The 14,856-nt window shown below is 44.6% G+C and overlaps 1 protein-coding gene across 2 annotated transcripts; it reads left to right on the forward strand.

Annotated features, from left to right (window-relative positions):
• The first annotated feature begins 2,355 nt into the window (after positions 1–2,355).
• On the forward strand, positions 2,356–9,863 carry TRNT1 (tRNA nucleotidyl transferase 1). Of its 2 annotated transcripts, none has more exons than XM_082322281.1 (8): positions 2,356–2,432; positions 2,590–2,737; positions 3,491–3,684; positions 4,281–4,419; positions 4,670–4,796; positions 5,022–5,215; positions 5,390–5,640; positions 6,963–9,863. In XM_082322281.1, the coding sequence occupies exons 2-8, from the start codon at positions 2,590–2,592 to the stop codon at positions 7,209–7,211; spliced, it is 1,302 nt and encodes a 433-aa protein (XP_082178407.1). In that variant the 5' UTR covers positions 2,356–2,432; the 3' UTR covers positions 7,212–9,863. The 2 variants fall into 2 exon arrangements, with proteins under 2 accessions (XP_082178407.1, XP_082178408.1); XM_082322282.1 differs by having other exon boundaries at positions 4,670–4,787.
• The last annotated feature ends 4,993 nt before the right edge of the window (positions 9,864–14,856 follow it).

Consider the following 14,856-nt stretch of genomic DNA (forward strand, 5'->3'; position numbering starts at 1 on the left):
TCTTGTCCAACGCTCCTGCCATACAGCGATGCGGACATCAGTGATATTTTGAGAAGTTACCTGTACCAGAGCAAGGCCAGCTTCCTAACCTCGGGCTAAAAGCTTTGAGCTGTGATCCATAGGGTTGGGTAACACAGGCTCACAAGCAGGGCAAGCAGCAGAAACCAACCCAAGGGCCTAGAGAAGACCCTGCAGAAAGTGGGGCTATATGTAATGGAGTTATAGGAAGGACGAGAAGAAGGCTGACGACTTACATTCATTAACAACCTGGATTGCAAGTACAGAGAACCCTATTAAATGTGCAGGCGACACAAGCTGAGAGAGGTGAGTGCTTTGGAGGCTAAGACTAGAATTAAGAAAGTTCTTGACAAATTGGTGGAAATTGGGTGCAGTTCAATATGGACAAGCTCTCAACTGCATTTAGGCATTACCAACTGTAAATTACTAGCTATAAATAATCAATTATCAACTGATTAGGTATCTGTTCCACAGAAAAGGATCTGGGGTTTTGGAGGGTCATAAACTGAAGAGGAATAAACAATGTCATGCACTTGTGAAAAAGGCACCCCAGGCCAGCTAAAAGCGAGTGTCCTCTGCAAGACACATGAAGTAATCCTTCCGCTCTGCACGGCGCTGATAAAGCCTCCGCTCACACGCCCTGTGTCCAGCTCAGTGGAGCAGATGAAGAGAAGCCAGTACACAGGAAAGGATACTGCCAGAGCCGAAAAAGTACCAGTGAGGAAACAAGTTAAGGGAAGACTTGTGCAGAAATGTAAGACGTTAAGGCTTTCACATGCTCTCCAAGTCCATTGGGCTGGGACTAGAAGATAAAAACAAGTAAAATTCAAGTTAGATATCAGGGAAAGCTTTCAGTGTTAGGGATAGGGAGGCAGTGGAGCAGGCGCCCGAGGACTGAAAGAAACTCTGTCACTAGGCATCTACAGACAAGGATCAACCAGGAATGAGAGTTGTAATCAAATCCTGCCATCAAGCACAGAGATAAATTAGGTGACCTCCTAAGGTCTGGCCAGTCTGTATGTCTCTGAATAAACAGCTAGTTACTGGGCAGAGAGCTCTGATATGTACAGCAAAATGTTCTGTAGAAAAGAAATAATTTCTAAAGGTGAAGCAAGAATTTAATAAGAAACAGTAGTCACAAAAAAAGGGTAAGAAAAAGTTACGTTCTTACACAGGCCTGACTCATTCTTGTAGATCTGAGATGTTTTTTTGGATCAGGTCATTCCAAAAAAACCTTTTGTGCTCATAAGCATTCTCCAGTCTGCAGTGAGGTGCTGATTTGTTAGGTGCTTAAAAGGCTGGATAGATCTGTGCAACGCTTCTTCCCCGTTACCAAGAAACCTGTAGCACTCTTTTTGCTGAGACAGAGATTTATTCAGGCTTCAAAGGGAACCACACTCCCAATTAACTCGCATTTGGGTGAGCTCCTCCTTCAGGCTCCACTCCTTCCAGCCCTTCTGAGATGGCTCCTCGCAGGAGCAGTTCAGGGAGGAGCGAGGAGAGCCACGGCTCTCCTGAGCCCTGGGGATGTGCAGTTGGCCAAATGCAGTGAAATTCCTGTAATTTCACAACAGTGAAATTACACTCGTGAGAAAGGAAGGGCAGACCCCTCCGAGCTCTACCAAATCCCCAGGACTCCCACATTATCTTGTCTTGTCTGTATGTCTCCACACAGCAAAGAAAACTTAAATCAATCCAGGCTGACAAACATAAGCCCAGTACTGAAACTCTACTGAGTTGCTTCTCGTAGTTCAGCAGCTATGAGCCGGTGGACTCAGTTCCGCGGCCGCCAAGCTTAAGACCGGCATTGGGCTGTTTCATTGACTATTGAAGCGATCTCACAAGTGGTGTGTTGGGGTAATTAGCCCATTTCTTTTGTCACGGTTATGTCATTATCAAAATATAGTTATTTATTTCCCTTTGTAATCCTCTTTTTCTCTAAACTGAAATCAAGCCACGGTAAATCTTTTATGTTTCGTACTGTTTCTTTTGTAACTCCTTTCCTTCGCGCTGTATTTCGTGGCAGGACCAACGCTCATCTGCTTTCCCACAGCAGAAGACAGTGGCGGGCAGACCCCCCAGGGCCGCGCCTGCGGCGCCTCAGCACTCAACGGCGCACAGCCCCGTCTGTCCCGGGACACCCACCACCCGCGCTCCCGCCCGCAGCCCGCCCGAGGCCTGCCCGCCAGACTGACCCCGCCACGGGGCCCGGCCCGGCCCGCCCTCCCCTCAGCGCGGCCCGCCCTCCCCTCAGCGCGGCCCGGGCCGCGCCGCCCGCCGGGGAAGGGGCGGGCTGGGCCGGGCCGCGTCGCGCCGCTGAGCTCATCGGTTGGCGCCGGGGCGAGGCCGGGCGGCAGAGCAGGCTGCTCGGGCCTAGGGCCGCCGCCTCAGCGCGCCGGGAGCCCCGCGGGCGGGTGCGTGTGGCGGGGCGGCCTGGGGGACCCTGTGCCTGCGGGGGAAGGGGTCCCTCCGTGCGGCGGCTGGGGCGCGCCGGGGGGAGAGGGGGGAGGCCGGGGCCGGGGTCCGTGCGGCCCGGCCCGGCTGACGCGCCGTGTCGCTGTTTCTCCCCAGATGTGGGCTGAGGTGTTGCTTCTGCCCTGCAGGGCCGGGCTGCGGCTGCTCCCGCCGCTCCGGCTGCGGCACCGAGCGCCGGGCGCCATGAAGCTGCAGTCCCCCCAGTTCCAGGAGCTTTTCACGCCGGGGCTCCGCAGCGTGGCAGGTGAGTGCGGCCCGGCCCGGCGCGGCATGGCGGGGTCTGGGCCTGGGCAGCCGCGGGGCTGAGCCGCCGCCCCTAAAGTGTCCCCGCTGGCCGTGGCCTGAGGAGGACGAAAACGGCGGCCTGGAGAGGCAGGGCGGGGAGCGCAGGCTTTCCGTCCTGTCACTGCTGCAGGCGCAGCCCCCGGTCCCCTCACCAGGGAAGCGGGCAGGGGCTGTTGTGGCCCACGGTGGGTGCTGAAGGGCAGCCTGGGTCGCTGTTGTGTTCTGGGAGGTGGGTGCTGCTCCTCCGCTCCAGCCCCTGTAGCTTTAAAATGACTCAGAGGATGTGGAGGAGCTTGGTTTCCATCGACTGTCGTGGGGTATTGTTCCTGAAGAAACGTGGATCATGGTTCACTGTGCTCTGCTGTAAGTCAACTAACTACTTTTCCCTTGTCGGCTACTAACTGCTAGAAATGTTCCACAGCCCAGAGTCCCCCAGTATCAATTAGCAACCTGTTAATATTTACGTTATCAGAAATGCCCCAGAAAAATATATCAGAAATGACTGGGAAAATACCTCTGGGTGCTCAGCTGCGTACCTAATTTGTGCATTTTGCATGAAGCTGTGAGGTACCTACGTACTTGCTGCTTACTGCATATTTGAGTATGTATTCCCGCATCTATGATCTTAATTTGTGAAAAGGTATGTTATGGCTGACAGTGTGCTATGGTTTTTATTTGAGAGAGTGCTTTATGATTTTTCTTCCTTTCCCAGAACTGTTTGAGAAGAAGAAATATGAGCTGAGAATAGCAGGAGGTGCTGTGAGGGATTTACTAAGTGGAATGACACCGCAAGATATAGATTTTGCCACTACAGCTACACCAGCAGAGATGAAGGAAATGTTCACATCTGCTGGTGTTCGTCTGATCAATAACAAAGGAGAAAAACATGGAACCATTACTGCCAGGGTTGGTTTATGCTTTGACTTGGATCTTTTCTAACTGTATCTGTGGATGTGCAGCATATCTGATAGAAAACTGGTAGCATGCTACTTCTTTGTTAAATTATCACAGTAAGAGTTTAAATGAGACCCTGCTTTAAAGTATGGAGTGATTTTTTGATTACTCTTTGTTTGTAGGATTCAGTTAATTGCTATATTTTAATGCATGTTATCTGCATAACCCATTCACACAGCTGTGTTATCACTAGAAAAGATAACGTAGGCCACCCACATGTTCAGGTAGATGGGGGGAAGTTGATCCTAGTGTTTCCTGCTCCTGATTTCCTAAGTCTTGCTTCCTCTACCTTGCTCATTCCTCTGCCATTTATTCCATCTTCTGCAGGGAGATTTCTGCAGGCTATCTAGAAAATGAGTGGTGTAAGGATTATTTTCAGGTTTTTGTATTTCTTGATTGTCTACTCTGTATTCAGACATGGTGCATGTTGGTTTGCATGTGTCCAGCTTGAGCACTAACTGTATACAAACATGAGGCTGAAAAAATGTACAGCTTTTACATTTATATTCATGATTGTGTTGAAGTAACAATGTCTGTGGGATTTTCAGCTCCATGAACAGAATTTTGAAATTACTACTCTTAGAATAGATGTTGTCACCGATGGACGACATGCAGAGGTGGAATTCACCACTGACTGGGAAAAGGATGCTGAAAGGAGGGATCTGACCATCAATTCCATGTTTTTAGGTAAATTCTTTCAAAAGCAAATATGTAGGTGAAACACTGCTTTTCAAATGAAGCCAGTAAATTCTCTCAGTCTGTTTCAATTTTGTTCGTACTGCTATGAGCTGAAAGGTCTATACAAATATGTGAGATGATCTGACAAACCAGGTCAAATCACAGAACTTGGCTTCTGTATTTTCAAATGAGAGTGTTTAATTGTGCCAACCATGTTTGTAAATTCATATTCTTCTGGGTTTTTTTCTTCTTTTCCTAGGTTTGGATGGGATGCTGTATGATTTTTTTAATGGATATGAAGACTTGAAAAACAAGAAAATTAGATTTGTAGGAAAGGCAAGTGAGAGAATACAAGAAGATTATTTACGAATCCTAAGGTATTTCAGGTAATAGGTTTTGCCTTTCCTAGATAAAGAAATGAACTAAGCATTGTAGAGGGTTTCAGAAACGTGCAAAAAGGGATCAGTGATATAAAAAGAGTTGTAATTGTCATATTGTTAAGTTTTCTCTAGTATTAGAATATTTAACAGTCATGACATTGATTCTCTGAACAGCAGTAATAAATGGAATAATTGTTCTCGATCTAACATACAGGGGTTTTATTTGGGCAGGTTTTATGGAAGAATTGCAGAAACACCCGGTGATCATGAACCTAGTACACTGCAAGCAATTAAAGAAAATGCCAAAGGTTTGGCTGGAATATCAGGAGAAAGGATTTGGGTGGAACTGAAAAAAATTCTTCTTGGAAACCATGTAAATCATTTGGTTCGACTTATGTATGAGCTGGATATTGCCCAATACATAGGTAAAGTGAAATGAAGATTGATTTCCTACTCCTATATCATATACAAACAGAACTGCAGCATGGCAAAGTGAGAGAAAACTTTTTACCCAGAAAGAAATGGGGTTTTTTTCTGTGTTAACATCCACATTTCTTACTAGTACTCTTTCTTGCACTTTTTTGTGTGTATCCCTTTAGGACTACCACTTGATGGAAATTTAGAGGAATTTGACAGAGTCACTAAAAACATTCAAAATCTGTGTCCAAAACCGATGACTGTTCTGACATCGTTGTTCAAGGTGAAGGATGATGTCACAAACCTTGATCTGAGGCTGAAAATCTCAAAAGAAGAAAAAAACCTGGGTCTTTTTTTAGTGAAGCACCGGCAAGAGTTAACCAAAGCTATGGGTCCAGAACCACTTAGACCATATCAGGACTTCATAATGGATGTAAGTGTGTTTCATATTGCTTTATTTTGTTCTTCACAGTAAACTGAATTTCCAGTTTTACAGAGTAGCAGAGACGACAATGCCTAGTGGAAAGAAAGGGCCTTAAAGAGTCAAGTAAGAGCCGTTTCATCGGCAGGCTTGTTTATTGGTCTTAGGCAAATTTTTGCCAGGGTTTTAAAGACCACGATATTTTCATCAGAAAGATGGGATATACTGACAAAAAGTATTAGCCAAATTTGGATTGCTCCCAGTGTAATACCATCACAGTAACTGGAAGAATATCTTTCTGTATTATTGATACCAGTTCCAGTTAACTAAGGTGGGGTTGGTTGGTTGGTTTGTTTTTCCCCTTTGTTTTTCCTCTGGAGAGGGGACCAGAAATTAACAAGAGCTATTGCAAATGTCCTGATATGTCTCTGCAACATAAAGCAGAAACTTTGGTATAGAAAGATTCTTTTCCTTTAGTAGAGTTTAGTTTTGCAAGAGGATAAATAGCAGACATTTCTACTTGGGTTCAAAAGCTTTTTTCTTTCCCATACAAAATACTGAGGCTTTAAATTATTTTTTTAGAAATTATTTTAAACCAACAAACAAAAAACCCCACCACATTTATAGCAGTTTCAAGCACCTCGTGTTCCATGGCAACTTTTTGACTGGATTTAAAAGCCTGCCTTCCACTCCGGCTGAAAAATGTCATATTCAATCATCTGAAACAGAAGTTTCCTGTGAACATACCTAGGGACTGGCAGTTTGCTGTGCTGTCCCAGCTGATCTCCCCTTTTGCATTAAAACATGAGACAGGATCTGGACCTCCAGAGACTCCAGCTTTATTATGTGAAATTCAGCTCCTTGAATTGTGTATTGAAAGTTGGTGCAATTCGTGGAGCATTGGTATGTGTTCTTCGTGAGGAGTACTGCTAAGTAGGCCATCTGTGACGTTCTTCCACAGCAAAGTCCCAAGTAATTTTCAGGTGAAGTTTGCACTTTTATTGCAGAACCTGAGACTGAAGGTGAGAGACAGCAGTCTCTGCAGTGAGGCCTGTCTCCCATAGGAAGGGTAATAGTTCCTCTCCAGTTGGAGGTTGAAGATAATGCTTACAGCTGTTACCTGAAATTCAGGAAGTCTCTGAGGATCTTCCAGAGCCTCCAAGTTAGGACTGAGTTTTAAAACTTGTGAGGCAGAAGAGGTCCTTGCTTTCATAGTTCCGACTCTTCCAGGTGTTGCCTAATAAGATGTCATGGGAATAACGCAATGTTGAACACTGTTTTCTGCTGTTTTATAGTGAGTCCTCTCTTTTCTTTTCTTTTCTCTTCTCTTTTAGTCTAGGGAAGCTAATACAAATTCCAAGATCTGCGAGCTTCTAAAATACCAAGGAGAAGAACATCTTTTAAGAGAAATACAGCAATGGACTGTTCCTTCTTTTCCTGTTAGTGGCCATGATTTAAGAAAAATGGGTGTGTCTTCTGGAAAAGAAATTGGAACAGCATTACAGCAGTTAAGGGATGAATGGAAGAAGAGTGGATACCACATGGATAAAGAAGAACTGTTAAGTTGCCTGAAGAAGCTGTAAAATTGAATAATAGTAGAGAACTGTTTGTGCCCTGCTCTAAGTGTAACTGAGACACCAGTAAATATTCTGTCAGTGTTGTCACAGCCAACAGAGCATTTGTCATATTTAAGAGCTTCAGACAGCACAGTTCTGCTGTTACTAATTCGTAATTTCTGCAAGGAGAAGTTTAATTTTGTAGTAACGTAAAACCTTATTTGCCAAATTCCACAGCCTCTACCTCTTTTTGTGGTATTTTAATGATAAATATTTAACTACTTTATCTTGACTCTGGGGCATTAGAGGTGACACCAAGATTTTTCTCATTCTGACTTTGCTTAATCTTAACAAAAAAAACCCCAAAACAACAAAAATGTTGTTTCTATCCTCTAGATAAAATCATGGAGGTTTTTTTGTACCTAGGAGAGCAACAAAGTGTCTAGAAATAATAAGCTCTCAATCTTTTTGTAGTTAAAGCTAAATATCAGATTGAAATACTCACAGTCTTACTGTGTAAAACAAGCCTGTTTTCTTAAAAGATTTTTATTTTCCATAATTCCAGAATCAATTTTAGATTAAAAGGATGACTTAGCTGAGTCAGTATCATGAACTTGTCTCTTCCATAGTTTTTCAGTAACTTATCACTGAGTAACTAAATCCATAGAAAACTGGCAAAGGGTTCTACAGTATGTTTTCAACTTTGTGAGTGAAACATACTATTAATGTTAATAGGAGAAGGGAAGGGAGATCCAGGTTCCCTGCCTTTCCCCCTGCCATGTCTGGTAGTTGACTCCTGCTTTCTTCCCTGTTTCTTTCCCAGCGAGGTACAAGTAGAATTCAGGTGATGGTGTGAGCGTGCCTAAAGAGAGTGAACCTGCGCTAGGTCCCGTAGCTCTGTCACCCTCGGAGTACTAACGCTCTCGAGAAGCTGCCGGTTTGCCTTCAGTACTTCTCCCCACGGCTTTTCCTGTAACGCACAGCAGTGAGACCCAGAGGCGTTCACCTCCTTTCTGATGGGCAGACATTGTGTTTAACTGGGTAGGATTATTTTGGGAAGGAGCCTTAACATCCCTACTCCTCTCAGACCAGCATCTTCCCTGTGTTGCTTCTGTGTGAATTATCCTTACGTTTCTTCTATCTGAACAGATCCACATTAAAAATGCACTCTGAATTCAGTTCAAAAGGAAATTCTAAATAATATGGCCCTTCAAAATGAATAAAGAAATATATCAATAACATTTTGGAAAATATGAGAAGGGATGTGACTATTAATTAAAACTGATGGGGGAAGGAAACCAAGACAAGGAGAGAGTTGTTTGCATGTAGTACCTAATAACTCCTAGCGGGTTCGATGAAGAGCTGGTTGTCCGTTTGAATGGTAGCCAGCAAGGGATGCTGCAGAAGATGGGTTTTTGAAGCAGTGCTGTTCCTGGCTGATCTTAACGAACATATATTACCAACCCTGGCTTTTTTGGTGTGCTTTTAAAAAACAAAAAAGTAGCTGTAGCCGAGAGTATTTCTCCTGTATAGAAACGTTATTGCAGGTTTAAGTTTTCCTACAAAAGGATGGTAACTAACAAAATTGGTTGGATTTTTTTTTCCTCGGATATCATTTTGGAACACTAGATGGCGGTAAGACCAGAGCGGTGCTACAAAAAAATCCGTATTTTATGCTTTTGTGTCGTTAACTTTCCAGCTGCCTTTTTTTTTTTTCTCTAGGAAGTCAGTTACTTTAAATCAATTATTCTGAAGGTACTTAGGAACATCGGGAAGACAGCAAGGGAACAAAAAAAGTGCTGTTTTTCCCTGTTAATAAGGCAAATCTCATAAGAACATGATGGTGTTTGATTTAATTATGTAATTAAATTGAAGCCTCCTTGTGCAATTTATTGAGCTACTGAAATCTTGGGAGGGAGACAAGTATAAAATTTAGTACTGTAGTAGGCTCTTGTAAAGAACACTTCATAAAACTGCATCTTTTAAGACAACTTCTGGGGAGGTGGTAAAATACTAGCAACTACACTTTATGTTACCTAAAACTGTTGTCAGGGTCAAACTCCACTTGGAGGGAGGATTTTTAAGGGCATGAGCTTGAAACCTTTGTAATCTCCAGGGTTTGTGAAAAACAGCACAAACAGGTTATTCTGAAAGCATCTTAATTAAACGGTCCCGCCTTGAATTCAGCGTCGTTAGCACGTTTGCTCAAATAGCTCATTTAAAAATCGTGTTACACTTGAGCTTTCCAGTTGGTCTGTCAAGCATCTCTGGTTTGCTATATTTCAAAGCCATTAAACCCTATTTAAAATGAAACTGCATTAAATCAAAACAATAGCGTATTTTAAGCAAGCAGTACCAGTGTGACCTCTGGAAAAATGATGTGTTTGAAGAAACACTAGAGTGCGAACTATTTAAATATCAAATTGGGAGATAGGAGATGAAGCAGTTTGACATATATATGGTCAGATGAAGTACTCTTCTCCCATAGATTACTTGACTAATTAAATCATATTTGCAATGCGTTTTAATTAAAGTTACACATCAGAAAAACCCACGTGGCTTTGCTGGTTGGTAGCTGTTCCTGGCTCAGCAGCGTGACAGCCCTTCCCAAAACCAGCTGCCAGTACTGATGTTAAGTCCGTCGCTCTTCGGGTTTGTTGGAAAAAGTAAGAGACTAGCGCTTCCCATACGCCTGCTTGTCCTTGCGGGGGGGCGTATCCCAAAAGGTTGCGAATAATAATAAAACAAACTTTTTTTGCAGTGGGTAAAGCTAATTTTTGTTCAAATGGGAGCCCGGAGCAGCAGGACAGGAGTGCAGCCCCTCTCTGCAGAGCAAAGCACCCCTGGGACCCCAGAGCCCCTCTGTGTCGGGGGGTCCCAGGCGCCTGCTCCCCTGCGCCCGCCCGTGCTCATCGCTGCTCCGGGAGGGAACCGCCTGTGAAGGGCAAAATGGTAAATAATACAAACTGCTTTCCCTCGCAGATGGCTTCTGAGGATTAATGAAGGTTTTTACCATTCTCTCAAGATGTAATGAACTGTAAAAATGATTGAAAGGCCAGATTGGCTTGGATGCATTTTAAGGGGAAAGGGCATGGCTGAGTCTCCCTGCAGAGCCCATAAACCTCAGGCCCGAAGCAAAGAGAAGAGGAGGAAAATAACCACAAGCGCCACAAGACTTCTGCACCGTGCGGAGGGAGGCGAAGGAGCTCAACGGCCCCGTCGGAGGACACGGCTGTGCCACGGCAGTGCCCGAGCATCCCTCGTGCCCCCGGTGCGCTCCTGCTGTGCTGCCTTACTGGCCTTCCCCGGGAGGTGTGCTTTATTTTTCTTATACACACACACATATATATGATCTGTCTATCAATGGCCCCTAAACTTAATATAAATAAATACATTTTAAAAACATAATCTACTATAATAAATAATATATAAATGTACACATAATATATATTATAAATATATAATAGAATAATAAATTATATGTAATAATAAAACATAATAACAAATATATATAATACATAATATATAAATTTATACATATTACATATTTATTATATTTTATGTATATACACATAAAATGTTTAGGAGCCACAGATTTACATATATATATAAATAGATATGTTATATGTTATAATGTATAACGTAGAATGTATTTTTAATTATTATGTATTTTTATTATAGAATATTTATGATCATATATATTTATAATATATATTTTAATATATTGTTTATTATAATATATTATATTTTTATATATATAAAAATTAAGTTTAGGAGCCATAGATGTAGATAGATAGATCATATATATGTGTGTGGAGAGAGATTATATCTATCTCGTTTCCTTCAGCCCACACTGGTGCACACGAAGCAGTGGGAGGCTGCGCTCCCCGCGCGGGCCGTGCCCCTGCGAGCCGCAGCGCCCCGCGGGGCAGAGCCTGGCAGAGAGAGGGCAGCCCCAAAGCGCGAGGGGGCACCCGGGGCTGGTGTGGTGTGGCTGGCTAGCAAGGCTTATCTGGAACTGATAATGTGAAAAAAAGCGATCAAGGCAACGACAGTCACTTGTGGAAGGCAGATAAGGTGTATGTGCTGGTATTTACATAGGGAAGATGGGTTTTAAAAATAAAAACAAATAAATTAAAAAAGTTCGACATCCCCACCTAGTCCTGCTGCTCACGAGCTGGCAGAGACCTGCTCTGAAACGTGAACGCTTTCATGTAAAGGGATGCAGAAGATGTCGACTACTATCCTTATGGCTTGCCACATGGCCACCAGTCAGACACTGCACCCTCGCACCCCGCTTCTTGGTTCACCCACTCGGTGCCGAGGCGGGCAGGGGCCGGGGACCCGGGCTGCACAGGCAGGGGCAGGCAGCGGGGCCCGGGGCTGGGGCTGGGAGAGCGGGCAAGAGGCGTGGAGTGGGCACGGGAGTGTGCCCGCGTGGGGATACCAAGGAGGGGTGTGGGTGTGTGTGGAGCTACGGAGGATACACACACCCCCTCGTACAGAGGGTGCACTGTGGGGGCGTGTCTGTAGAGGTATCTGTATGTATACATAGATGTGTATGTATACGTATAGGTGTGTATGAAGGGGGGGGGTGCATAGTGTACCTAGATACGTGTCTGTGTGTCTATATATATATATTGGTATATGTGAGCATGTATATATGCATGGGGATGGGTGGGTATGCATGTGTGTATCAGTGTCTGTGTGTGTATATACATATGTATATATATATATATGTATATCTACCTTTGCATGTTGATAGATGCAGATATATAAATTTGTGTGTGTGGAGAGTGAGAGAGGGGGAGCTGTGTACATCTGTGTATACATGTATGTATAGATTGTGTTTCTGGATATACACACATGGCAGTGTGTATAGATGTGTGTGTGTGTATGTAGCTATGTATGTACATATATATGGGGGGTATATATAGGCACTGTGTATCTATATGTATGTATATATAGATGTGTATGTATATATGGCATGCATGTGCATATATACACACACACACACATACAGACTGGGGTGTGAGGCTAGAGATGTGTGTATCTATACACAGGTATGTGTGTGTGTATGCACAGGTGTGTGTAGAGGGTGGGGTGGGTAGGTGTCTATAGGTAGGTGTCTGCCGCTGCAGTTTGACGGGGTGGTCCCTGGCCCTGCTGCCCAGCGGGCTGGGTTGGGCCCTTCCCTGCCCGTTCCTGGGGCGCAGGCAGCAGGGCGGGAGCCTGCCGTGACAGCCCGCTCCTGCTCCCCCGGGAGAGCAGCCTTCCCAACGGGCAGCTGCTGCCCCCGTGCTGGCCTGCTTGCTCTGCTCCTCCCTCCTTTGGGTTTACTCTTGGCTAGTCCTTTTGTCAATGAAAATAAAATAAAATAAAATAAAATAAAATAAAATAAAATAAAATAAAATAAAATAAAATAAAATAAAATAAAATAAAATAAAGTAAAGTAAAGTAAAATAAAGTAAAATAATAAAATAAAATAAAGTAAAATAAAGTAAATCAATCACGTCACATGGTGCTTGAACAACCTTAGCACTTGGGATGCTTTCGCCCCGCGGGTCCCGGTGAGCTGTAAAGTCGTGGCTTCCAGCCCACTCCAGCAGGACCGTCAGGCGTGCCTGCTCTTGTTGGCTCCATGACTTGTGCTTCACCCAGCCAGGCTGCTCTGGGACAGTTTAATAAACAGCACCTGGAAAAAGTCAGGAAAACATCATGCCACCCTTGGGCTCCCCAATGGATGGCTGCAAGCCACAAAACCGTTCCACTTTTCTTTGCCTCAGTTTCCCTGCTCCCGGAGGTGCCTAAGGAGATTGAAGCCCTGGCTACACGCGGCTGGGGCTGGCCGGGCACTGCACCATGGTCCCAAAGCGCACAGGGACACAGCAGAGCACGTTCACATCCAGAAACGTCACCAGCACACATGGGAACTCTTTAATTCCCAAACATTTATTAATTGTGCCAGTCTGTGAAGTGTATGCCTCACTCCCCCAGACCTTTTCTCAGTTCAGCTTGGGCAGAGTGATGCCTCCTGCATCTACAGCTTACAAAATAAATATGAGTTGTACAGGGGAATTCATCTGGCTGAACATAAAAGCAGGATTATTACCCTTATTTTACTTCCCCATATGGTACAGACATAAATGGCTCATTAACTTCAAGGGGACACTCCAGAGATTAGGGCTCAAGTAGGTTTTGCGGGCGATACCACCCTTCTGCTCCTCTACACAAAACAGTGGGGGGGTGTTGTTAGTGGGTGGGAAAAACGTATACAGAGCATTAAACACTAACTGTGTCTGTATGGAGACAGGGGCCATGAGACTCAGATGATGCAGATGAAATTTGTCCTCTAAGTACTGTAAAAGTTATATTTACCGTCTCCTCTAGGAGAGCACGCAGCTTAAGGAAGTCGTGTAACCTGCTTCCACTTCACAGCCTTCATAATTTCTCTGTGGAGTCAATACAGTTGGGGCCATCTTCAGGTACCCAGTGCTCTACCAGGGCTGTTGTTCAGGTGGGTGACCTTTCTTACAAGCGTCAATAAATCAACAAATCCTGCAGAACACCACAGAGGAGTGTGACTGGCTGTCGTATAATAATGCCTTTTCCTCCCTTAAAAAGCTGCTTCCAGTTCCAGTGGGACAGTAAGGGTTACGTCACCTTGGCAGAGCGGTTGTGGCGGAGAGACTAACGGTGTCCTTCATTAGCGGGCTGAGCAAGAGGACAAGGATTTAAAGCTTTGACATTTTAGATAATTTCTTTATACCGTGGTAAGACAATGGCTCTTTAAAAGTTTGAAATTCAATTCAGCATGCTCCACTACCTGCGTATCACCCAACCTACCCCTCCTATGGCCTCTTGTAGGCATTGGACCTCTAGACAAAGCATACGGAAAGAAACAGGAGGCTGGGAAGCTGTCCTCCGCTGCTTCCCGCAGCCACGTGCCTACGGCTTTGTGGGGCAGCAACGTGGTGATGCCCACCGTAAACTCTGTGCTGCTGTCACAAAGTCCTCATGCGTTTGTATAATGCTTAAAAAAAAAAAACTGCAGGGCTTTTCCAACGGAGTGGCAACCATTCTGAATTCATGTTATCCAACTACCTATCTGTAACATCATCACACACTGATCCAAGCTCTCAGAAGACATAAAAGTCTGTCTTAAAATATAGAAGAATGGGAAAGCCCATGGCAGAGCTTCAGCGAGAGCAAAAAATTCTGCACTAGGAAAAAACCTGCATCAGCAGTGCGGTCTGTGTGGAAAACAGCATCTGCAAGTGAGGCAGGTACCTGGGATACAAAAATGAATAAACCAGATTACTGGGACGCATTTCTGGTGCTGCTGGCTGAGCCACAACAGGACAGTCCTGCACGAGCTGGCAGCTCTGTGGATATAACGTGTAAATCTAAACTTCCCTTCTTTCCTGGTTAAGCTGTCCTCACTACAGAACTTAGGACGGTGTGTAATTAAAATAACAGGCTTGGGGGAAGCCCAAGTTTCAGCAGATGTTTATGCAGCTTAAAATTCTTTCCACCAGCGCCTCCGGGTTCCCCTTGCTGCCGGCCTCACCCCAGCACCCTCTGCTTCGCTGCTCGCACCCACCTCTTCCTCCCTCCCTCGGGGTGCTGCTGCTGAGCCTCTCTGCAAAGCCTCCGACGAGTTTTTCCTTAA

Source organism: Platalea leucorodia, assembly GCF_965183815.1.
Source record: "Platalea leucorodia genome assembly, chromosome: 9".
Lineage (NCBI taxonomy): Eukaryota > Metazoa > Chordata > Aves > Pelecaniformes > Threskiornithidae > Platalea > Platalea leucorodia.

Excerpts from the sequence above, each read along its gene's own strand:
- TRNT1 (XM_082322281.1), top strand. The coding sequence starts at position 2,590 with ATGTGGGCTGAGGTGTTGCTTCTGCCCTGCAGGGCCGGGCTGCGGCTG. Across the intron at positions 4,420-4,669 it reads CATCAATTCCATGTTTTTAG|GTTTGGATGGGATGCTGTAT; the intron begins GTAAATTCTTTC and ends TTCTTTTCCTAG. Across the intron at positions 5,216-5,389 it reads GGATATTGCCCAATACATAG|GACTACCACTTGATGGAAAT; the intron begins GTAAAGTGAAAT and ends GTATCCCTTTAG.